This window comes from Rhea pennata, chromosome Z (assembly GCF_028389875.1).
Source record: "Rhea pennata isolate bPtePen1 chromosome Z, bPtePen1.pri, whole genome shotgun sequence".
In the NCBI taxonomy this organism is placed as follows: Eukaryota; Metazoa; Chordata; class Aves; order Rheiformes; family Rheidae; genus Rhea; species Rhea pennata.
This window is the reverse complement of record NC_084702.1, coordinates 60,983,169-61,008,860: the sequence shown is the minus strand read 5'-3', so window position 1 is coordinate 61,008,860 and position 25,692 is coordinate 60,983,169. Positions and strand designations below refer to the sequence as shown.

General features: G+C 36.2%; 1 protein-coding gene across 6 annotated transcripts in view; it reads right to left on the bottom strand.

The window, feature by feature from the left end:
* The window catches only part of ERCC8 (ERCC excision repair 8, CSA ubiquitin ligase complex subunit), a 33,615-nt gene extending 7,997 nt beyond the window's left edge, over nt 1-25,618 (bottom strand). For 2 of the 6 annotated variants that reach the window (XM_062599251.1, XM_062599252.1), the window contains exons 1-10: nt 25,510-25,618; nt 23,122-23,217; nt 22,880-22,981; nt 17,855-17,978; nt 16,187-16,268; nt 15,468-15,536; nt 12,218-12,284; nt 9,254-9,357; nt 7,048-7,172; nt 338-535 (exon numbers count right to left, since the gene is read on the bottom strand). In XM_062599251.1, the coding sequence (XP_062455235.1) occupies nt 338-535; nt 7,048-7,172; nt 9,254-9,357; nt 12,218-12,284; nt 15,468-15,536; nt 16,187-16,268; nt 17,855-17,978; nt 22,880-22,981; nt 23,122-23,217; nt 25,510-25,586 (1,044 nt within the window). In that variant the 5' untranslated portion in view covers nt 25,587-25,618. Of the gene's footprint in view, nt 1-337; nt 536-7,047; nt 7,173-9,253; nt 9,358-12,217; nt 12,285-15,467; nt 15,537-16,186; nt 16,269-17,854; nt 17,979-21,266; nt 21,454-21,696; nt 21,752-22,879; nt 22,982-23,121; nt 23,218-25,150; nt 25,231-25,268; nt 25,327-25,509 lie in introns of those variants that run through there. The other 4 variants (XM_062599253.1, XM_062599254.1, XM_062599255.1 and 1 more) reach the window with 4 other exon arrangements.
* Between the last annotated feature and the right edge of the window lie 74 nt (nt 25,619-25,692).

Here is a 25,692-nt window from a genome sequence, read left to right as displayed (position 1 = left end):
CCTGATTGCCCCAATAAAAGGCAGGAAGATTACTCTTCACTCTTAGAAGGAAAGCCTTAATAACACATATGATTTATTAATGACAACATAAGACAAAAGTTACTCTAAGTATACTCAAAAGTTACCTATGTGAGAGAAAATGAATAGGGGAAGAAATGAGATATAGAAAGGGCCATCAAAAGTACTTGACCTAACTCTTCGGGCTTGACAAAGCAACTGATCTCCTGTTACTTCAAACTTTTCTATTAAAGCACATCCCTGCAAAGATATCATTTTTTGTGCAAATGGTTTGGCAGTCTGCATAAATATTCCAGGTTGTCCCAAATATTTCACTTACCTGAAAATTAGGTTGAAATACACAGCAGTCAACAGTATTATAATGTCCTCTAAGCATAGTTATTAGTTCTCCTGAGAAAACTGTATAAACAGCAATGGTACTACCATATGGTACAAAAGCAAAATCTGGATTACAGCCACAGGAGATAGTGAATTTGAGTCCTTTTCTACTTTCATTACAGACTTTCCCATAGTTTACCTGTAAAACAAAAGATTAAGCAGTTAGCTATTAACTAAAATTATAAGAAGTAGCTTTACGTAAAAGGACATTTTCATTTTTTTCATTAATATCCAGTAAAATTCATGTTATGCTTCTCATTTTAACATAAGTCTTGGCATTTCCAAAGACAGATGGTCATCAAGGGAAGTATTTTTCTGTTCATTACAGTCCATTCTCTTTAATATAAACTTTGAGAAACATGAGAAAAAAACGATATGCCTATATATGCACCAGTTCCACACTTAAAGATGGAATTTGCATAGACTATTCAGGTCAGATCCACTTTGATGCACCAAAACTACTCCTGAAATCAGAATTAGTTCAGGAATTCCTACTTAAATATTTTCCTAGGTGGTCCAACATAGCCATTTTCTCTCAAATATTGAAACTACTAAAAGAACTAGATATGCACAATAGCATATATATATAGTTATAAGTAATACATAATTTATGTTTTCTGAAAATTCCAGGAACTGGAAATGTTAAATCTAAGGTTTTAAAGAGTTCCTTTTTATTTGGAGGCACAGCATTTAATTTTTCCTAGAGTGTTCTCCTTAAAATAGTTAGCGCACACAAGAATACACACACAAGCTAGATTATACATAATTTCAAAATATGAGTTTTCAAATAGCAATAGATAGAAAAGTTATTTCTCATTAAGCTAAACTATGGAAAACAAAGAGGTAACAATGTTACTTGTAGTTGTTAATGAGTATAGGCCTAATCACACTGCTATCTTAACAAATTCAGTGGTAAGTATAAAGTGAGACAGTGATCTTAGCCTAGCTCTTATTACATGCATTCAGACCAAAAATAAAATACTGACAATTCAACCATTTTACCGTAAGACTTGCTTACTCCACAGACTGAAGAAAAGTTGACCCACCACTTCCTTCTATACCTTGAAAGTGCTCTTTGTGTGAGTCGATCAATATTGCAGAAGGCTGTATTTCTGAAGTATATGTGCTATTTGGATGGGAAAGAAAAGCAGCACCAGTCTAGCCAACACCAGAACTAGCCCTCAGGGGTTTCTCAGCAAGTCATCTCTTGCTCTTGGAAGTAGGAAGAGAGGAAGAGCATGAGCAATGCAGACAAAGATTCTGCATTTCTCCCTCCTGAGTTTGCAGGAAACAGTAGAAGAGCAACAGGCAGTATGAAAAAGACTGAAGGGCAAGCAGAAGGATGTCATAAATAAAAGGTAAAAACAAAGGAATTAGGAAGAGAAAGAATCATGAAGGAGAAGAAAATAAAGAATAACTTCCTAAATTATTTCTTATAGACTAATCAAGAGTGATACAGTAAAATGCCTAACTTTTACCTACTGCGAAATCTTGGAGTTCATCACCACTGAGAAATTCAATACTGTTCCCTGTAAGTACAGCTGGGATAAGAGCATTACTACATGGCTAACTAGGAGCCTGGCTTGTGAGTTGTGTGGGAAACCTTGCAAATAAAATGTATAAAAAGTATAGCTTAGCATTGTTTGATATGTTTCAAGCTCTTGAAAAGTCCTACACAGATTAAAAGCTCACTGAAGTTTAAAAATGGAAAATTTCCAAACATAATAGGAAATACTTAATTGGATTTATCAGTCTAATTAGGTCCTCTATAAGAGGTCAGAAGTGTATTCATGTGAACAGTATATCTTACCTCTAAACAAACTTAATTAAAACAAAGTATTAAAATTTCAGCAAATAAAATGTATATTCATGATGAGGAAGAAGTCCACTACAAACATCTAAAATTTGCAAATTATTTCATGATTAAAATCAAAGTTATTTCTTCCTAACAAAAAATAAGTGTATGTTTAATTTAAGACTTTATCTAAATTCTTTAAGAGCATTATAAATTAAAACATTTGGCTTTTAAATACTATTGCCCTGCAATCTCTGCTCTTAATTTCTGCTGAAAAGCAGAGAACTGCTTGTACATACAATTTCAGTAAAGTTCTCTGAGTTCATTTTAAAGCACCCTATAAAAACCTCATGGCCTACGGTTAAGAAATCTAAGTATTTGAAATCTGTTGACTATAACCTAACAGATTTATAACGTTTACCAGGTAAATATTTTAAAACAGACATCTTCATTTGTCAGGTTCTTGACCCATCCTATGTTGATTGACTGAGTCCATAGTTTGAGGCACATACTAGGCTCAATCAAGCTAGGTAAGGAAGACTGTTGATCTCTTAGTAAAAGTCTGTTCTTTCATAGCTAAAAGCATTTATGTAAGAAAAGCTGAAAAAAAGGAGTCTAGAAAAAAAGAACTCTTTCAATCATAAAAAAAATGTTTACAAAGAGGCAGTTTGATTAGTTTTCAGGTAGCTTGATATTTTCAAGTTGAAAGGATGTGATGTGTGTCCTTTGTGGACACTTGTGCTCATTTTTAAACAACTCTGTTAAGCCTTGTTAAAGAAAATAGATTTAAGAGGCATATTTCTGTGTTGATAACAAACAATTAAATTCTTTTCCAGATCATGTCAGCTGTAACAGCAATTACTCCCAATTCCAATATTAATTTCTCTTACTGACCGAGACAGTTCACTAGATCCCAGCTTTGGTTCCCTGCTCAAAAAAAAAAAAAAAAAAAAAAAAAAAAAGTCAGATGACCAGATTAATTTCTACACTATCTGATGGGATTTTTCAAATCTGAAGGAAGTAGGTAGACATCTATCAAATAGACACCTGGACATAAGGAGAGCATTGTGAAGAGTTGCTGAATATCATCTGAGGCAGTCTAAACTTCTGACACAGACTTTCTCCTCTCCATACTCTGTATGCGTGTGTGTGGAGACATCCTCTGTATCTTGGTTTTCTTCTACACTTAGTAAATTGCTTAATAAAGATACGCCATTGAATTTTTGCATTCTACTACTTTTTGCTTCTTCTGCAGCAATGGGTGACATACATCTTGTTTTATGCCAATGTTTTATTGAAGGATTCACCACAGGGATCCTATCTTTAAAGGGAAGTGCTGCTTCTGAGTGCTGCTTTTTGGCTTACAAAACAAGCTAACAAATCTTTGTCAAGATCTTCCCATGCTCCGAATTTGTAAAAACCAAACAAAATTGTTCAGCATCCCTTGTGATGTTGTTTAGATCACGTACTTAGGTCATTTTTCCAGTTATAATGCTTAATTAGCATCACCCATTCATCTACTATTATTCAACTAGGAGCATTTTTATCTAAGCAGCTTGAGAAGAAGTTTGTCAGTTACCACAGGTACTGAAGAACGGCCATGCAGAATAGTCTCTGCTTTGGAGTAAGTCATTTTAGTAAGAATTACAGTTGCTTTGTGTTAGTAGGTACATGGCAATTTGGAGCATCTCTGCAAGAATTTCAAATTCTACTGCAAAGATAATTGTAGTATACAACTAATTTCCAAGCATATTCTTTTTGGTCCTCAAAGTTTATTTTTTATTCACATTTTGTAGGGTTTTTTTGCTGTTGCTTGTTTCCAGAATGACTGCAGTCAGAAGAAACATTTGACCTACTGGTTAAGCCAATGAAAACTGTACCTAAGATAAGTCCCCTGGCAAAGAAAGAGTTAAGACACTAACTACACATGTCAGGGCAAGGAAGGGAGACGATGGTCTCATCTCCTACTGGAAAGCTACAAGATATCTTCTGCAAATGGATTCGTAGTTGCTGGACTTCTTCCATGACCTTGCAAGTCCTATTTCCATTTTGCAGTCACATTTCCACCCTGCAGAACACTCAGTGGACTGGGATGCGAGCACCCTAATGCTACGTGCTGGCAGCTCGTTTGTAGCGCGTGCTTCTCCGAGCACTTCCGGTTGGTCTAACTCCAGCAGCATGTATTACACATGGTCAGTCACAGAAAAGCTTTCAGTACAAACACATGCCTCAGCACTAAGGCTGCAGTGTCATTCCTTCCTTCGTACCAGGTCTGGCACTCACCTAACATCACAAGGAACTGGATCAGAGACCTAAAACTGCAGAAGACTAACCAGTTATTTTCAAGGAGGCACAATTCTGCCAGCACCCTAAACTGGCTCACTAAGAGGTCAGACAAGAGCTGGGTGAAATGAGAAGCCAGTGTAGTGTATGACAGACAATAAGAACAGGATCATACTTTCTGGTTGCAACTATAGTTTAGATCAGCTTTGTTATAATGAAATTACAGCTGTAGCTGAAGGAATGTAAGGTTATGGGAACAGGAAAAAAAAAAAAACATCCTGCACCATAGTTTTTTTGAAAGGTAAAATCAGATATGGCTAAAGAAACAAATTATTATATGCTTAACCACAATGGAGTCATAAATACAGCTCTAGAATGCAAAAATTAAAAGGAGTGGGAAACTATCTCAGATTAGGATCATAAGCCTTGCAGTGTATCCAGTGTGATTATATTTTCCTTTAATATTTAATCCTATGTTAGTTTCCTCTTCTAACTTCAAAACTGAAGGAGGAAAAAAGATTCTCTCCAGTTTTTACTGAGTTTAATTGGCTAAAAGGAATAAGGATAGCATACATGACTTCTCCATTATCCATTATTAAATTTTAGAATTTAAGTGTTTTTTTCAAACATTCAGATTGCTATTACAGATATTTTTGTAAACTGTCCACACAGAAGTTTTGTAAGATTTTGGACAGGAGAGTTTGGAGTCATAATTCAGCTGGCACTCTGCTGAAAAACAAAGCATTTTATAAAACAGCTGGGAGAAACAAGGATTCTTTCCAGCTAGAATCAACCAAATGATGGCAGCTATTTTTCAGATCTGTCTCAAAGTCAGAATTTTCTAGCTTAAGCATTCCAATTAAAAAAGAAAAAGAAAAAAAAAAAAAAAAAAAGAAAAGAAAAGAAAGAGACAATCTGTATAGTTATGGAATAGAGAAACGTTCCCAAAGCTATATTAATTATTTGAGCAAATTCAGCAGTGCTAGTAGAGTTTATCTGTATTCATTAGTGGCACTTGCAGTTAATTCTTTTGCATATTCCCCACCTCCAAGAGAACAAGCCAAACCTTAGGAAGAGGTCACGTACTTAAAGATGCTTTACAGAAAAGCAGTTAGAGCCTTCATATCTGCTGTTGTATGGTTCTCTTTCTGCTGTGAAAACTTGGGCAGCTATTAAAATCTCTAGTTCTTTGAAAAGATTCCTGCTATAACCAGGAAGAAAACCCCAAAAGTAAAGAAGATGATGGGTTTTTGGGGCAGAGGAAGCAGCTGTAGGAAATCAGACGGGGACTGGGAATTCAGGATAGCAAAAGCGAGGCAGGCAAGTCGATATAGAGTTATTTTTTGTGTATATTTTTCTTCCCCCAAGGTGACTGCAGATTCAATATAATCCCCAGTTGTTCATGCAGGCTCATTTCTATGTTTGTGGGGTCAGCTAGAGAGAAGGGGGAGGTATAATTAGCACAGAGAAGGAAGAAAACTATGGAGATAAGGACTAGCTAGGGGGGGATTAAAGAAACTATGGGAGTATTACCTGCACACACATTTATTTGCTGATGACTTAAAATTATTTTAAGCGATATGTCTGTGCAGTGCATGAAACTACAGAACCTGGATAAAACAATTTTGAACTTAAAATAGCAAGACAGGATCAAGCTATTCAATCTCAAATTAGTAAATGGTAAAACAGCCTATGAAACAAGTCAGTGAACTAACAGGCACAGAAAAACAAAAGGCATTGATCCCGTTGGTGGTAGGAGAGTGAACAAACTGTATTATCTACTTTGGTGATAGTGATTTGGAGACAGAAAGATGTCTGTTTATGAAGTGCTGAGAAGGAGCTGACAAATATGAATAGCACGGGGATAGAAAAGTCCTTTCATTTAAGTGTCTATAGGGAATACTTTTCACTGTGTTCTGAAACTAAGCAGCAGGAAATAAAAGATTGTTAAATCAGAGATTTTTTTTTCCTCTTCTTGATAGCAGAGAGAAACCATGTTACCCTAATTAGCTAAAATCTCATGGAAACTGATGCGGCTAAACTGTGTCCTTTTTTGAAAATAAATGCAGAAAACAATTTTCTTTATCAAAAGGAAAATTAAAACATGAACCTTCAGTAAAAAATCTCATCATAGAAAGGATTGGAGCAGAAGTAGTTTTTTTCCCTGTTGGGTTACAATGCAAATGTAGAGGGATGGGTATTCTGACACTGCTGTATACATCCATGAGAGAAATTCCACAAAAACATTTTAAAATAAAACAAAACAAAACAAAAAAAGCAAGGAAATCTGGCAGTCAACTAGTGAAACACTCAGGTATGAGCACCTGCCCCCTAGGTAGCACATTTCATGTTCTATTTTTTAAAAAACAAGCTAAAACAAGGAAAAAAAATCCTGAACAACAACAACAAAAAAAAAGCCTGAATAATCCTTAATGAACTGAGATAAAGCAGCAATACCCATTATGACAATGAATGAATATCAAAAGGTGTAACTCTAATTGCACAAACTATTAGCAATCTTTGAAAACCAAGTGCAAAAAAAAAAACGTAACCAAAAATCTTTGAAAACTTACTAGTGTGTTTTCTCCAGTGGAGCTGTTCCAGAGTCTCATCCGATCGTCTGTACCAACAGTCAACAGATGAAGTCCATCATTTGTATAGCACAAACCATTAACTCTCCCATTATGAGCAGTGTTTGCTGCCAGAAAAAAAGAGATGGTTCAGATTTCTACGGAATTACTATTCCATATAACATTTTTAAAATGTACAATTAAATAATTTAACTTATGGCTTATGAAAGCATGACTGTCTCCAAGGATCACTTTATTTAAAAATATACAACTATGAGTAACTGGCTTTTACAGCTGGCTTTGCACATATTGCTTATTGCATAATACAAAGGAATTCAATCGAGTTCATCCTGCAATTCTGCATGTTCTTAAGTAAGATAAAGTAGCCAACACAGGACTTGGTGCTACCATGACTAAACGGTATGGTGCCCACAAGTTAACTCATTGAGAAGAAGATGAGGTATCTCCACAATATACTGTAATACACAGTTTAGACATATCTTTCAGGTAAAGAAGCTTTATCTATTTTGCAATGATTTTCTAAACAAATTTGTTAGCTGCCCTTCTTTTCGTTCAGATGTATTTCAATATATTCAATCTCCTACTTCACTTGTTTGCCACTAAATTATCAACAAATCAAATTGATCCTGTCAGAAACAGAAAAATGAACTTAAAAAAAGGTAGTTGTGTTTGAAAAAGACAATGTATCGTTCAAACAAACATACAAAATTACACTATACAGTAGATAATACAATTACGCTAATTATTTCAGGAGTTATAGAAGTCCACTGTACACCTTTTATAAACAAAATTAGATTAAAAAATATAATCATTTTTGTTTCACAGAAGTCTTAGCTTTCATCTCAGTAGTTTTAGATTTCAATGAAATTAAAAATATTCAGTAGCAAATAGCTATAGTGCCACACTACAGTTTACATAGTAGAATGGTTATTAAAACATATACACTGCTATTTCATATCCTTTGACTGTACATTTTTGAAAATCAGCTTGATTTTACAGACATTTCTGTATGCACAAATCTATGTACAATTTAAATTGCACATAACAAGTTGAAGCCACTTGTAGCTTTAATAGCTACGATACACCCTCTGCAAAGTCCTTCGTTTGGAATCAAGATATACAAGCAATTTCTACTTTATTTCTAATTATTAAAATATATTTTTATATATTACTTTATTTTATATAATATCTCTATATAAGCCATTTTACAGATCTATCTCAAGTCAGAATTTTCTAGTTTAAGCATTACAATTAAAAAAGAAAAAAAGAACAAAAAAAGAAACAGACAACCTGTATAGTTAAGAGGATGGAGAAAGGGTCCTAAAGCTATACTAATGATTTCAGCAAATTCAGAGGTACATATATATATAATTTATTTCTAAATAGTATGCATTTGTACCTGAGAACAGCTACTGTTCAAGCACTTTTTTGGTCTGCCAAAATTACAGACCTCTGGTTCAGAATGAATTCAAGTTCATGAACTATATCTTAAAGTACAGTCTTTCCTTTAATTCAATTGCTTTTTAGGCACAGAAATGTGACTTGAAGTTATATCAAATATTAATGTTGTAGCTAATAACTGTGTTTGACTGAAATGAGACAAACGCATTTCATACTGAAACCAGTGCAATTTAGCTTCCTGCAAAATCAAATATTATCATAAAATTCAAACTCTATTTTATACCTTATTCAGTATAAAAGGATGATAATTATTTTTACAGAATCATTATCTAAGACAAAATATCCTAGGGACTTGCCTTGGAAGGAAGACTAGTTTGTATGGGAAAAGAGAATGTGTGTTTTGTTCATTTTTTGTTTTAGAAGAACATAATTAAATATTATGACAGCTAACATAATATAATGATTTTTCATTATAAGAAACCTAAGCTACAACAGGAATGAATTCTTCCCCATAAAAAATGGATGTCACAATTCCCAATTTTAGGGGGAATAAACATTTAAAACAAACACAACATTGTTGTCAAGGAGATCTTTCTAAACAGGACACCCAACCACAATTACTGGGTCCATTATAGAAGTAATTAAATAAAATTCAATGACTTGTGTTATGCAGGACATAACTGGATCACTACTAGTGTCCCTGCCTTTCCTAAATATTCAATTGATTTATGAAATTAAAGAATGATCCTAACCATATATGTTTACCACCAATTATATTCTGTAATACCTGCTTCAGAAGATGCTTTGGACTTCTCTCCATTGTGCTGATCAAGTGTAGTCAGACATCCAGATGCTCTCCTCACATCCCATAATTTTACTCTACCATCAGCACTGAGAAAAACAAATTTGCACTGATGTATCCATTAGGGAAACTGCTTCCACTAAAGTCAGTATCTATCTTTAGCCAATCAAACTGGCACTCACTCTGGTCCAGCAACTATTCTGAACTACTCTTCATGCAGTCACACTAAGGCTAATAAAATTTCATGAAAAGATTTTAAGATAGACTTCAGACTTTTGTTTACATGCATTAATAAATATAGCCGGTACACTCTGAGCACCCAAGTTAGGCATGTATCTTTGTCTCCAACACAATACACTTGCCTTTGTCTACAATATTAACACCCTAGCTTACACACACAGACTAGAATAAACTTTTCTATTAATAAAAATATAGCTACAGAATTCAGCATTGCATGCAATGGCTGTCCAGGAACTCAGGGATTTGCTCATGCTACCACAGCTCTATGATATATCGGTACCCAAGTAGGCTATCTAAGTGTAGGCTGTGTAGGTCTATATGATCTGCTGCACAGTACTATGGCAGACTACCACATCTTGCTTCACTCTGACTCACCAGCTATCTCTGCATTCATGGAGTGGCACAAGGAGGGAAAGATCAAGGTTCAGGTTACAGTGATTCATTCCAGCTCCAAGACTGCATGCCCACATTGTCTTTTTACCAGCAACATAATCCACGCTCACGTATACACTGCACACACCCTGACAGCTACCTGCTGGAAGATCCTACACCCACATTGCAAATAATGCACTTCGTAGGGTACTCTGATGTGCAGCTCGGTTTGAGCGCTTCAGTGGTATACTTTTGTACATACCACAAGACTCAAGTATAGACAAAAGGCAAATTCACACTGAAAAGACCACTTCCTGTGCGCTAAATTGTCAAGGTAGATACATCCATCGCAAGCACCTGGTCAGCTCCCAGCAACTCAACTGCCTGTTTTGAGGCACTTTTCACCCCAGATAAACAAAAAGTTTTTGCTTTGCTTTGATCTACAGCTAGAAAATACACCCCATAAAATCACTTCTTAGATAAGCAGTCTTCTAGCTATAGTGTTTTTCTCCTGTACATTCTTAAGTTAGATCAGTGCATTAATAGTTGAATAGATAGTTGGAATAGTTGGAAGATACTTAAAATATGAACTGACCAAAACCACACGAACTGTTTGTAAGATTGTCATATCTGTATATCTGTTCTTTATCTGGTAAAGCCAATGACTAATATTTTCTTTTGTGCTCCTCTCCACTACAGATTGATTGTTACCTTCCAAGTGGTATTGCAGCTGAATAGACTGAAAACATGTCACTTCACCACAAACAAATATTCTAAGATTATAAACAAGAGATATCTGTTGAGGTTTCAGCTGATTAAAAGACAAGCAATAAACTGCAGATAATTCACTGAAACATTCTTAAAGGCATACAAAGAGCTTCCTTATTAAGAAATAATTGCTGTGAGAATGTATTTTTTGTGTTAACTTTTTCAAGCCAGTTTCAATGACCAGGAAAGAGCTTGTAAGCTCTTCTAGTATCTGAAACTGAAAAGTATGAAAAACATGCCAAAAATAAGTCTCTTCTCTGGTGATTCCAATCTCCTGTCAAAACTTTCTAAGTGTCTAACATCATTTAGAGAAATTTCAGGCAACACGTTTCATACATAAGCAAGGTAAAAATCAAAGGTTTATTCTCTCTCCTCATCAGTGATCACAAGCACACATACAACGGTCTTGGAAAAAACTCCACAGACAGGCCAAGTTCAGGCTTTCTCCTTTGAGCAGTACTACTCAGTTTCTCCTCACTACCTGTCAGGACTTCAGTGCTGCCAATTTAAGTCCATATTCATCTTGATATCTGAAAAGATTGTGTTAAATTATTGGATGATATAAGTCCAACTAAAGTTCTAAACTAAAAATAGGGCCGTGAAGGCACACATTCAGCATGCAGTTACCGCAAGGCAACATAACAGCATAAGCACATGTAGCTTAACGTTATACGACCTCATAACAAAATGTTTTGGGAGACTTTAACAAATAATTATTTCAATAAACAGCAAAGTTTGCCACTATTTCTGTGATGGAAAAATAAAGAAACATGATTTTTTGTTTGTTAAGACAATGAAACAAAGCAAATAAAAATAAAATATATAAAAAAATCACACTACTAGAAAATTCCACGGCTATGTTGAATCTTCCAGAATCACAGCATCACAAGCCAAACATATGCAACTCTGATGTCAACTTACTATTCAAGTTTCACTCTCAACTAATTAAATAGCCATTTCTCTCTGTAATTCAAAAGAAAAAACACACCAACCAAGAAACAGAGAAGAGAAATTTCACATTATACCTAAAAGGTAACATTTGTAAAGTCTATAGGAAAAACAAAAGGATCTTTTGAACTGAAAATGGCTGGAACGACAAAAATAGCCTGAGTGTATCGACACACAACTGAAACTAACTGAATTGCTGCAGCTTGGAAAGTCATTACTCATCAGCTAAGCTACCTGTGCACCCTTTGACAGAACCGAGCACAATAAACCAGGATGGTAGTCTGAGCTCAAAGTTGTAAGAACAGATTAGCAATATATACACTAATAAGCAGTAAGAAGTAGTATCTCTACTATGATGTATCATTTGTCCACACCTTTAAATGCAATTACTATTTTGAAATTCTTTTTACAATCTTTTTACAAAATAAGTATCACTTGAATAGCTCTTCAGGCCTAGTTTTTCTATTAAAGATCTACAAACCTGTAAATAGGTTAAGTATATAACAAAGTATGTATGAAGTACATACGAACTTCAATTGAGTTGTAAAAAACATGTATAACTAATATCTAAAATTTTCCTGTTGGACATTATTACTTATAACAGCATAAAAATATCTTTACCTTGCTGTCGCCAAAATATATTCATGACGTGGAGACCAAGATACTGCCAGCACTTCTTGCCTATGACCTAAAAGTGGTATGAAAAAGCTTACATGGAAATGAAAACTTCTATGAAAATATTTATATGCACCTCTTTATACAAATTACTACAGTTTAAAAAAATTCCTCAATTCTATAGGACCTACCAATTTAAAACAAAAACCTGAATTGCCTACGTCATAATACAAATTTATTTTAGACTACAGATTATTTTTCTTTCTTCCTCTTGCTTAAGTGGAATTGCAGTGAGCTGAAAGTGATACTATTACACATATATAACTTTTACTGGTTTTAGTCGTGCAAAACAGAAGGGCAGTCACAGCTACAAAGATTACTTTAAACACTGTAATTAAATTTTGAATTAGCACTGATACTCTCCTATGTAGAAGCAATTTAGCATATATTTTTATTCAAATTATTTCAAAATGTTTAATAAAATGTATGTTTAATTTAAGTACTTAAGATTGAAACCTGACCCAGCTGACTCTCATATATTCTTGTCCTTAATTCAGGCTATTTGTTTTTCCCCTTTATGATGCGCCAAATATCAAGACATTAAGTTAAATGTCTGTTTTGACTTCTTAGCAGTATCATCCCCAGCACTGCTTAGTGGCAAATAATTTAAATACATTTTAAAAATTGTAAAAAAAGTTTCAAAAGTGATAAATATAGACAACAGGAAGTGTAAACTTAACTAAATACAAAGATTGCAACCACGCTTCGCATAATAAAAACACATTGCCATAACAAAAACACACTGCTGAAAAATAAAGTAGGGTCAAACAAACACTTCTTTTACTCTGCCGTTTAGAGCTACAAGAACCATCTTGCCTCTGGTGCATCTTCTATTAAACAGATAGTTTTCCATTACCTGAGTTAATCAAAGGGCTGGGATGCCCAAGATAATGGAAAAATCTCCATAATTCAGGTACTACATGATACATTTAGAAGGCACAGCACAAGCACATTTATTTGGCTCCGTTAAATAAACCGCAGTCCAGCATGAATTTAGCTCTATTTCAGTTGTCAGAGCAGCCTAGGTGAAAATATTAACATCTATTTGCAACACACTATTGAGTGCTTGAAGTTCTGTAAAGAGTGATCAGATTATGTTTAGTGAAGGATATAAACTACCTCCATCTGCTCCTGTGATACCACACTCGAGCTAACTGCATCATGCTGTGCATAAAGACACACTTAGCTTGTTCCTGGAAAGCACTAACCCTGACTCAAAATTAAGAAGCCCTACCTAATCCAAACTGATTCTCTGGAGAACTATTTCTGTTTGTGTCTGCACACTCCAGTGCTCTCAATTCTAGAAACAGATCATTGAGATGCCCATCCTCGTTTGCATAGAGCTGATTCAGTTTAGAAAGACTTACTAGCTCAAGCTCTACATCACACAAAAACACGTAGGCTGCTTTTAGGCAAGCTGACTACAGAAGAAAGAGTTGTATTTGCGTATTGCTTTGTCTGAGCTAACACTCCTAGATCAGATCTGGCTCTTGCTCTGCTTATTTGAAGTATGAGCAGATTTATCTTGTCACTGCCTTCACTTGATCATGTACATACTCACTTCCCTCCCCACCACCCAACAACCTTTATTAAACACTAGCAAAACAGCCTTAGGGGCAAATTCTCACCAAATGCAGGAAGTAATGGACTTTGTTACGGGAGATAGTGTTAAAGGCCTTCCTGTTCTCATAGATAAACTGATGAAGCACAGGCTAGGTGAGTGGACAGTAAAGTGGACTGAAAACTCTGAGCTTCCAGGCTCAGAGGGTTGGACTCAGTAGCACAAAGTCTAGTTGGAGGCCTGTAGATAGCAGTGTCCCTAGGGGTCAACACTGGGTCCAATACTGTTCAACTTACTCATCAGTTACCTGCATGAGGGACAGAGTGCACTATCATGTGCTGCCATTCAGAGGGACCTCAATAGGCTGGAGAGACAGGCAGCGGGGAACCTCAAGAAGTTCAGTAAGGGGAAATGCAAAGTCCTGCACCTGGGGAAGAACAACCCCCCACATCAGTACAGGCTGAGGGACAATCAACCAGAGAGCAGCTTTGCAGAAAAGGCCCTGGAGGTCCTGGTAGACACCAGGGTGAACATAGGCCAGTAATGTGTCCTTGTGGCAAAGGTGGCCAACAGTATCCTAGATTACATTAGGAAGAGTGTTGCCAGTACATCAAGGCAGGTGATCCTTCTCCTCTACTCAGCCCTGGTGGGATCACATCATCTGCAGTGTTGTGTCCATAAAGATAGCTAAGGGACAGGATCACCTACCATATAAGAGGAGGTTGAGAGAAATGGGTTTACTTAGTCTGCAGAAGAGAAAGCTCGGGGGGGAATCTTCTCAGTGTTTATAAATATCCATAAATATAAATATACAGGAGGGTGTAAAAAGGATGTGGCCAGATGCTTGAGTGGTGCCCAGTAACAGGACAGTAGGCAATAGGCTCAAACTGAAACATCAGTTCTGTCTGAACATAAAAAAACACTTATGTACTGCGAGAGTGGTTGAGCACATGGGCAGGTTGCCTGCAGAGGTTGTGGTCTCCATCCTTGGAGATTTTCAAAACTTGACTGGACATGGTCCTCTGCAACCTTCTCTGGCTGACTCTGTTGCGCAGCGGAGGGTGGACCAAATTATCTCCAAAGGTCCCTGCCAACCCTAAGTATTATGTGATTACAAAACAATAAAACCTACAGCTTCCCAAATTAGGTAAACACAAAGCTTTAGATACCACCCTTCCATAGAGAATAGTATCTTACTCCTTACGCAGAAACCTCTTAAAATCATGCAAGTACCTATATATATTTTGTTAGAAACAGTAAAGTTTCTTAAAAAAAAAAAAAAAAAAAAAAAAAAAGCAACACCCATATTGAATTTACATGATCACAAAAACAATACCAATGATTAATCATTTAATAAACATTAACTACTATCAATTTGATCATGGTTTATCATGAAAACAACCAAACATCTATAATAACTGTTCATTAATTAATATTTGTATTCTCCAATTCACTACCACCAGAATAACATTAGGAAGAACCTTTTCCACTGTGTAACTTTCACTACTGGTACAAAATGTTACTTACTAAGTCACATTACCTACAAAGAGTACATTGTATACAGTGTTTCTTTATAGGGCTTGGTTTACTCAAAGTAGTTATTGTTTAACATTTATGTTTCAGACTAAAAAGTACCCTGTAGAATGTGAGAACAGGATCCAGACTTCAAGTCACAGAGCTGTACTTTGGGGCTTTTGGTACCAACTGTAACAAGAAAAACAAAGAAGCTAAAAAAAAACTCAGCAGCTGAAAGAAGAATAACAAAATCCTAGCAATTACAAAGAAATAGAAGAAACATGTTAGTTGCATAATAGTTCATACAGTCAAGAGTAGGTTGTTGCTGCAACATGTTTTATTAATAGATTTACATTTTTAAGTGTAGGTAAATTTAACATATTACAAACAAAATATAGAAACTGAGGGCAGATGAAACTATCTACGAAAATTAAGAATATGATCTCTTCTCTAAATAACCTTCAGCTAAACATAGTTAAATAGCATGCTTATAAGTAATCCATAAAACACATACATACACATATATACAATTTATCATGCTCAAATCTAATAACCTTCAAATGCTAACTTATGTAACTGAGGGTAAACTGGTTATATTAATGAATTTTAATCTGAAAGGTGAATTGGATAACACATTATTCCAAATAAATAAGTGTGAGATTCTCATCATAAACATCATCAGTCCAACTGAAAATATTTCATTTAAACAATGACCTAACCCTTGCATAATTTCAGCCTTTGTAAGATGCAAGACAGGGGAAGGAAGGATCTCTGAATATTACTTACTTTTCACTACAACCCCAAAATACATACGAATTTTCTTAAAAACACATGCATACCTGCTATTAAACAATGTTTGGTAGCAACTGGAGACATATGATGGCTATAGACTGTTCCCTCAAAATGAAATACATCTGCAGGCTGATAACAAAAAGATTTATTTAATCAGATTACACATATGCTATAAGAACGTAAATCCTTTTTATTAAGCATTTTTCAGGTTACAGCAATAAATAATACTATTTATTTAATTTATTTAATACTGTAAATATTACTATTTACATAGCAGTAATAACGTGCCTACTTAGTAAACCAACCGTACAAACACTGCAAAGTAAACATGTCCGCTTGCAACACTAGACAACTATGCCAGACCTGGAAGGTGACCCAGAAGAAAGTTCAAGAAAGTTGGATGGTCAAAAGCATAAACAGAAGACATCTAATGTTTATCACAAGTTAAAAAAGGAAGCAAGAAAAAATAGCAAACAGGAAGGTTACAAACAGTATGGAGAAAGAAGTCATCAGGAAATAACAACTTAAAGTAAATTTAGGAGCCCCTTGTCAGTTCACAAACTTCATACACTACCCTTCATTCCTCAAAGGAAAAAAAAAATAAAAGAAATACATGCAATGATTAGTTCTTTTGACAATGTTAAAAAACATATATAAACAGTACTTGCTTTGAAGCTAGTACAATGACTTTCAGGTACTCTTTTTGTTGTCTCATTCTAAAATGTTGAGTAGAAAAATCAAACCTAAGTTATCTATGTTTTCAAATACACTGTTTGGTGGCATAATGCAGGTCAATTAATTGCCTTCATGTAAACATTGTGTTGTGTAAGTCAAGCTTACAGAGCCACCTGGGAAACGAACAGAGCTTTTTGCTTAAGAGAAGGTTCAGCAACCGTAAATATAGTTTCACATCTCTTAGGTGGTCAGTTGTGTCCCTAGGATGACAGTCCAGAATTCACAGTTCAGCAGTTAGATCTAAGGACTACACGAGTCAGTAACAGCCTAAAGCCAACAGAATCTGTGAACTTAAAGTCAGTTACCTGGGTTAGCATTTTCGTAGTGGTTCCTCTCATCCTCCTTCAAATTTTAGAAATGGTATATACGATATAATGCTTACAATATCAGAATTTTGGATACAATGACCCAGGTGGTCTTCTCCAAACCTACATGACTACTGTTTTTAAATACAAGACACACTATTTTTCTTTATCCCTTTTATTTCTAAATGCCAAGGCCTTTTAAAAGCAGTATTTATACCTTGCTTACTAAAATAACCAGCCCTGCTGTACACTCTTATTGCTGCACATTCCTATTGCTACATAAATAAACTAAATATTTACTATTTTTTGAAAGACACTCAAAAAACCCTAGAAAATGAACTACAGCTTCAGATCAGTCCTTGGTGGAAAAATTTACGTAGCACAGAATCAGCTGCACATACTCCTGTTTGTGGCCTAAGCAGAAAGGAACGGCCCCGAGGGTTCCAAGATCTCACACAGTTTAGCCATTCAGGTCTTCAGGACCAGAAAAACACATGTTAAGGTAAGTGAGAATGCCAGAACCACACCACCATGCTGCTGTGCCCACAGTTCTAACAACCAGTTATTTCTCATCCTTCCACATGCTCACTCCTGTTGAGCTCTGAGTGAACAGCAGATACAGAATAACAGATAAGGAAAGAGACTTGGAAGTCATAAAAATTCTTACTTACTTACTTGTAAAGTATTTGTATCCCATACTTTCAATGTTTTATCAAATGAGCTGGATGTAAACATACCAGTGTCATGAGGATACCACTGGACTGTCTCTACGCTGAATCTGTGTACATCAGGATGGCTCCTACAATTAAAAGATTCCAGCTGATTAGAGTCAGCAGTTAATTGTCTTGATACTCAATGACACAAGCTCAAAATGTAGTTCAAACATTTTAATAAATTCTACCTAAGCTTTCAAGAGGAACATCCAGTTTTGATGCCTCAATTTTTGACCAATGTAAATTACTTTAAAGAATCCTCAAGAAAGTGAAGATCATTTACCTTTTCAGAACACAGTATCTGTAGCATATCTCAAGTTAAAACAGTCTGAGGCACAGAAAAATACTAGTCTCTAGAAAAACTCAAATTTTGATGTTTAAAAATCAAGTTAGGGCCTAACACTACAAGCCTCTTAAGCTTGTTGAGACCCACTGACTTAAAATTGGATCCACTGAAAAATATGAGCACATACATGATTTTAAGAATTACATGTTAATGATTATGATTTTACATTAGTTAATAACTGCAGGTATAACAGTTACATGATATTCAGTTATACTGAAGTCACCAGATAGCACTGAAATGTGTTACCAGGAATTATTTTCACATTCACAAATGAAAGAACAAAAAATTATCTTGATAAAAATAACCATCAATCTTATTGTACATAGTAACAAAAACTAATTAATATAATAATAAGTAATCAACAGTGCTGGGAAGAAGGCACACCAGAGCAAATTTTGCCAGCTCAAAAAGGATATGATTCTATCAACCAGGCTCTGAAAAGCACAGGAGGTTCCACATACCTGTTAAGCCCCTCATGCCTGAGCTGGCTTCATGTAGATTCAGCTCTAGTAGTCCAATACCATGCTCCCAGATTCAAGAGTACTGTACAAAAATAGTTGAACTGGCTCTATTTAGAGCTAGTGAACGGTGCACTTCAGCTCTTATCTTTGCATTGGTTTCTCAGTTAAGTGTCCTGGCCTCCAAAGTGATTATTGTTGCTGCTATCATTGTGTAAATGATAGAGATTTTGTATACAGGGGTGTGTGTGTGTGGGGGGAGGGGCATGCATGTGTGTGTATGTGCTTTGTGTATGTTTATATACACATTAACATACACATAAATATATATATATGTGCATGTAGAAATACATACGCACACATATCTGGCACCATACCTAAGCTAATAAACCTTCCTGTTTGCTTGGGTTGCTAGAAAGCACAGAAGATACCTGAATGTCTTTAAATAGAGTCAGTCTGAAGCCACTATTGACTGTACTAAGCAAGAACTATTGAGTAACTATTGAGCTCAGTTTAATAACTCCTGCACTGGTTATTTCTAAGCCATGTCCTAGAACAGTCTGTTGCCTTGCCACGGTGCTAAAACTCACCCATTTTGTGCTACAGTGGGCCAAGCTAAAAACCTTCTATACCTGAAAATCAAGCTTGGCTTGATCTGAACTGATTCCTGCAAAACCTTTTGTACACACTTAGAGAGATCTAAATTCATGGAACTAATTATCCTGGTGTAATAAATGCAAATGCACAAACCCAGACTGTGTTCAACACTGCACCAAAACTATTAAGTTCTCCCATAACCAGAGGACTGAGGGATGAACAGTTCAGTAGCTATGCAGGAATCACCTTTGGTCTGGCCGTGCTTAGTAGTGGCCATGTGCTGTTCAGCTTGTCTCCCTGCCTCAGGGCTCTGTGCTACTCCCAGTTTATTCTATATGCCATATTCTTCTCCACTGCTCAGGATATCCCAGCCTTTTCTAATAGAGATAACAAAGAACTAATTCTATAGATTGTAAGGTTGATGCTATTCATCTTTGACAGACTTGAAATAGGGAAGATGACCTTCCACACATGCAAGAGTGTAGATCCTAAAAATCTAGCTGAAATTCAGCATGTAGGTTCCTAATACAACACTGCCTTAACTAGCATTGAAGATTGCTTCAAAACAGTCACAAGCTCAATAACTGAGATTTATTTATTTATTTTTTTTTTAAAGAGAACAAGGACTAAATCTAGCTTTTGGAGATAGACTTCTGAGGTTTGATTTAGTTGTCTATAAAAAGGTATCTAGTACCTTTTGAAATATCCTATGGTATCCTTCAGCTGTCAGTCTTGCAAAGTATGAGTGACCAATAGGTAATCTCTTACACATGCTAATCCCATGTAAAAGTTTCAGCTATTCTAAGAAATCTCATATGACACCTAATTTCTACAAGAAAATGTATCAAGCCATTTAACTTCCCAGACGTTTGTACATTGTAAGTTTTTCTTCAAGACAGAAGTGTTGGTACCCTTTGCGATATCCACATGAAATAACTGCTAGACAATTTATTAAGGTAGCAGCAACAAAAAGTGAAAGACTGCATTTGCTGTAGATTGCAGCAAAAGCCTTCCATGGGGGAGGGAAAGAAAAAAACAAAACACCCCCCTCCCAAAAACAAAACAAAACAAAAAAATCCCCATGTAGCTATCCAATAGATAGCTACAGATATTACTTTATTACTTCATTCTAGACGAGAAAAAACGGGTATATTACAGTCTACCATTAGGAACTAGCTCCCCTAGCGTTCTGAACTACTGGAACCTCAGCAGGCTCAGTTCAGATCTATCCAGAAGTAGCCTCACAAGACCTCTAAAGAGGCAACTTCTCTTTTTACTTATGCAGCTTCCAGATGAGATTTGCCTTGTATCCTGCAAACTTGGAACACAGGCAAACCTGTGTAACATACCATTATCATGTGCTTCAAAGACAGGAGTAATTAAACTGGTAATTAAGCATTGATTTATGATGTCATGATGTCTGCAGGAATAATATCCCCAATATCTAAGGACAATTAGCTAGAGTAAAAATACAAAACACAGTAAAACACTAAATGAATACTTGGAAAAAACAATTTGAGGCAAAAACCCACTAAGCAGCTTAGTAACCATCTACTTTGAGCAATGAGAAGTATTTTCTATCATATGGAATACTGTACCACATAAAATTAGATTCTACAACTACAATATAAGCCCATAATCAAATGATTAGAAACAAAAGATGCATCTACTTGAATTAACACCTACCTAAGAAACTGCCAAATACCCATCGACACCATGTTGAGGTGCTCATAAGCAGAATTTTCAAGAATGGAATATTTCTACTGCCATAACTGAGAAATAAATGATCATCATTTTCGTACAGATTTGCAAGTTTTTATGTTGTATACTGTCAGCTTGTATTTTTTCAGTTTGTCATATATGTTTCAGAAATTTGTTTCTGGTTCTGAGATTCAGTGATGTACAGTCATTACTTATTCCTAATTATAATGTTAATTTATTTTGTTGAAGCAGTTCCAGCCATCAACACTTACCAAATGCAGCTTACTTGAAGTAGATTCTGTTCTTACCCATTTGTAGGGTAGGAACATTGATGTATGCTCTATTATCCTTTTTCTTTCTTATGGTGCAGGACACAATTTAGGCCTCTTATTGTTACAAATCATTTCTGCTCTTGTCGGTCTTAGTCATGAAGCTCTTAGACCTCAAATAATTTGAAGACTAGGAAAAAATAAGGGGAAAATATAGCTACTAACCTTTTAAAATGCAGGATGTATCTTATTATTACAAGTCTCAGATAAAGTCCTAACCTACTAGATAGCTGTACTATCTAAACACAAGGCTAAACTTTTGCTAGAAGACTGAATGACCGCAATTGACAAACTTTAACTACCTGCAGGGAAGTCTGACAAATCTATAAAGGCTTTGAGACTTATACAGGTTATATAAACACCATGGTAGCACCTGGTCTTCAGGAAAATATGTTCCATTTTTGTCTGCAACACATCTGTCCTCACTGAAATATGTTCTTAAGAAGTTCTGCTTTAATTACTTATACATCAATAACGTCCAGTCTTCCTAAAACAGCTACTTGTGAAGCTGAAGGCAGGGACAGAGGAAACAAAATCAGCAACTGAATCTGTGTTAGATTTTTTCCAGTCAGGTGAACAGAGTTGTACATGGGTCATTCTCCTTTGCCTAGACATAAAATTATTCCAAAACACACATAATAATTATATGTTTATTAGAAATGTAACTAGGAATATTTATACAATAGTCACAGAATGATTTTCTTATCTTTATTAGCATAAAGTCAGAAAATTTCAACATGAAATAATAGGAAAACTGAAAGATGAGGAACTGTGACATGGAGAAGGATAATTTTCTAGTGTTAAAAGATTAGTTCTGGCTTTTTGTTGGGTCTACACCAACAAAGCAAAGGCTGTAAAGAAGATGGAGCTAGACTTCTCTGAGTGGTGTCCAGTGACAGGATGAGAGGCAAGGGCCACAGACCGAAACATCGGAAATTCCATTTGAACTTCAGAAAACAATTCTACTGTGAGGATTGTTGAACACTGGAACAGAAGAGAGGTTGTGGAGTCTCCCTCCTTAGAGACATTCAAAACCTGACTGGACATGGTGCTCAGCAACCTGCTCTAGCTAACTGTGCTTGTGCAGGAGGGCTGGACTAGATGATCTCCTAGATCCCATCAGCCCCTTCCAACCTCAACTATTCTGTGATTCAGTAACAGAAACCTCTCCCTTTTACTTTCCTAATGAGCACAACTAATACCTACCATTTTAACTTTTCGAATTGACAGGGTGAAAAAATCTGCTCAAACAACAATAGCTAATTGTCACAGTACATAAAGTATAACTGCTATATCAGACAAAAATAAAAGAAAGAAAAAAACCAATGTAACCCTACTACTTAATAAATCACATGAACCCTCACAATGTTTCTTGCTTTTCTCTAGAAGCCAAAATATATAGTGTATAATGCCAGCTTTTCTCAAAGATTTCTGGTACCATTTACAGCAGTCTTTTTCTTGGAAAAAAAAATGCGTATTTATTTGTGAATTTAATGCAAGTCACACAATAGACATCATTATGAACATTTCCTAGAATTCTTGTTTCAAGTACATACCTTCCTATGGAGCAAACTGCTTTACATGTGTAGCATGGCTTTCTGCTGAAGTTTTCAAGGTCATAAAGTACAACAACACCATCTGATCCACCTGATAACATGCTGAAAATGTAAATAAAGCACACAAGTTACAATACTTATGATCTTAATATGATCAAAATAATCAAGAAAATAATTTCATAATACCAAAATACAGTGAAGTACTCATATAATATTCTTACCAAACTAAGGTATATACTTACTATCGTCCTTCAACAGGCTCAATATCAAGGGTGTTAATACCACTCCCATGTATTCTTTCCACATCCCTGTCTTTATTTAATTCCAAACTCAGAACCCTTAAAAAAATAAATAAAAAGAAATAAAAATATAAACAAGAATAACAAAATCATAAAATGTTACCTGTGTAGCTCAGAACAGGACAAACTGTAGTTTCAATTTGCTAAAATGCATTTATCCATCCCTATTATTTTTTTTTGCAAAGTTGAATTAGGCATGATACAGAACTGAAAATAAGAACTGTGAAACTTAGAGAAAAAAAGTATTTGTATATGTTGCTTGAAAGGTAAGAGGTAAATAAATATGTAAAATATGCTGAAAGGAATAGCAAAAGTGCACCTGAGGTCAACATAAGAAACCTAAAAACAGGAATGTAATTAAAAAAAAGCACAGAGTAAAGTAAAACATTAACTCCAATATTTATGACTACAACAAATAGTTTTTATGTTGAAGCTTCACCATACAGTATTACTCCTGCTTGGAACTACGGACACCTAGTGGACAGATTGGTCCAGTTTATATTTCCTTTTAAGAATCAGAATGTTTATTTTTATTTAATATTGCAGAAAACAGCAAATAAAGTTATCCATGTATTTCTGATAAACACTCAAAATCATCTAATGTTTTGTTATCTATGTGTGAAGTCTTATAAGCAAGGCTTATCATTCCCAACTTTAACTGCCTAGCAATTCACTACCATTTCAACTAAAACTAAAATTTTAATCTCCAGTTCCAAAAAAAATACACTAGGCACTAAAAGACAGTCTGTTACCGGTATCTCAATGCATGCTGAGCTTAACGTCCTGCAGGAACTTTGCAAAATCTAGTTGTGAAATAGCACATTTATAAAATTACATATTTTTGTCTGAAAAATGCAGTCTAGTCATATGAACAAAATTTATGCTCCTGAATGTTTTAGCAACATATTACACTTTTGCTTTAAAATCAGCATCTTGTGCAAACTTAAATTCTCAACTTTCAGTTCAGTTCCAGTGCAAGCAACCAAGTCTCTTTCCTATCTCTTAATCTCTGCACTCTCCTGGGTGTGCACTACTAGTCCATCCTCTAACCAGACTCTCCTAGCAGGTCAAACAAAGTGAGCAGATATCCCATTTGCAGGTTTATTGAGCTGAAATTAGTAATTATTCTCTTGTAATGTGTTTTCACTTGGTAGTAGTCTGTATCTTTGAATACAGTAATAATCACAATCCTGTCCTGACAAGTTCTCTGATTCTGTGACTTGGACGTGGTTCTAGGTCTAATAGATACACATTATACATTCCAAAAGGAGACAGAGTCTGCTTCCACCTTCTAAGATACATTTGCCAACACAAATACACTTAAATCGCACTATCTGATATAAAATTAGCCTTACAAGGTGATCATTGTTTCCTTTGCATTAGTTTACAGGAGCCACTACCAACAGTCGACTAAGCAAGTAAGTCAGAGCAGATCAAGGGCAATACACCGTTACAGTTTTCCAGTTGACTGGCAAAAATCTTTACGGGTGAAGCAATAACTTCTTAAACTGCTACAGGTGGACCCCTAATGGCACCTCTCTACCATGAGGTATGCTTCAAAAGCAGTTAAGTCATTAAGCTCTTGTAAAATATATTATATTATTAAATATAGCATAATTGTGCAATAATTCACCTAGAATGTGATCCTGACAAGAATAAGAAATCTAATTATAAACTTTTGAACTCAAGATTGAATTATAATGAAATAAGAAATCCTCTTAAAGAAATGTTTTAAAAGGTGAGTTAAAAATAGTTATAAATACAATCTACTAATGACTACAGCTGATTTCTTTTCAAATTTAAATGAAGAAGTTCAAGGCCAGGGCGGGGGGAACTGGCAGGTATGTGGTTGCCCGAGCAATGTAAACCCAGCCCGCCGGGCTTCTGTTCTCGGGAGTGGATGCTACAGGGGTCCTGAGAGGGCAGAGAGGAACGACCATCTTGTCAAAAGCAGCGGCAGAAAGGAGCTTACAGAATCACTCAAAATTTCACAAATCTTCAATTACAGAAAGATTTTTTTTCTTTTTTAACTTCTGGGAAGGGCAGTAGGACGACACGACCCCCCACGCCGGTAACCGGCCATCGCGCACCGAGCTCGAGAGAACGAGTCTCCCTCCAGGCCCGCGGCACGAAAATAAGGGAACAGCGCTCCGGGAGAGACCGGCAGCCCGGAGAGGAGCCCGCCTGTGGCGCCTGCCCCCTAGCGACCCCCCTAGCGCTCCCCTGCACTAGCCGAAACGGCGGCACGGCGCGGCCGGGTGTTCGGGCTGATGCCGCTTTCACCGCCGCCGCCCCCGCCCGCTCGGGGGCTCCCGCCCCGGCGCCCGCTACCTCCGCGTGGCCTCGGCCCGGCGCAGCCGCGTGGGATCGTCCAGCCCGGTCTGACGGGCCGCGATGAAGCCCAGCATCACGACGCCCAACCGCCGCCCGCCCCGCCTCCGCCATGTTGGCAGCGGGGAGCCCCGGATTGGCTGCGGCGCGGCCGCCCTCCGCCAATCGCGAGCAGCGTTGTTA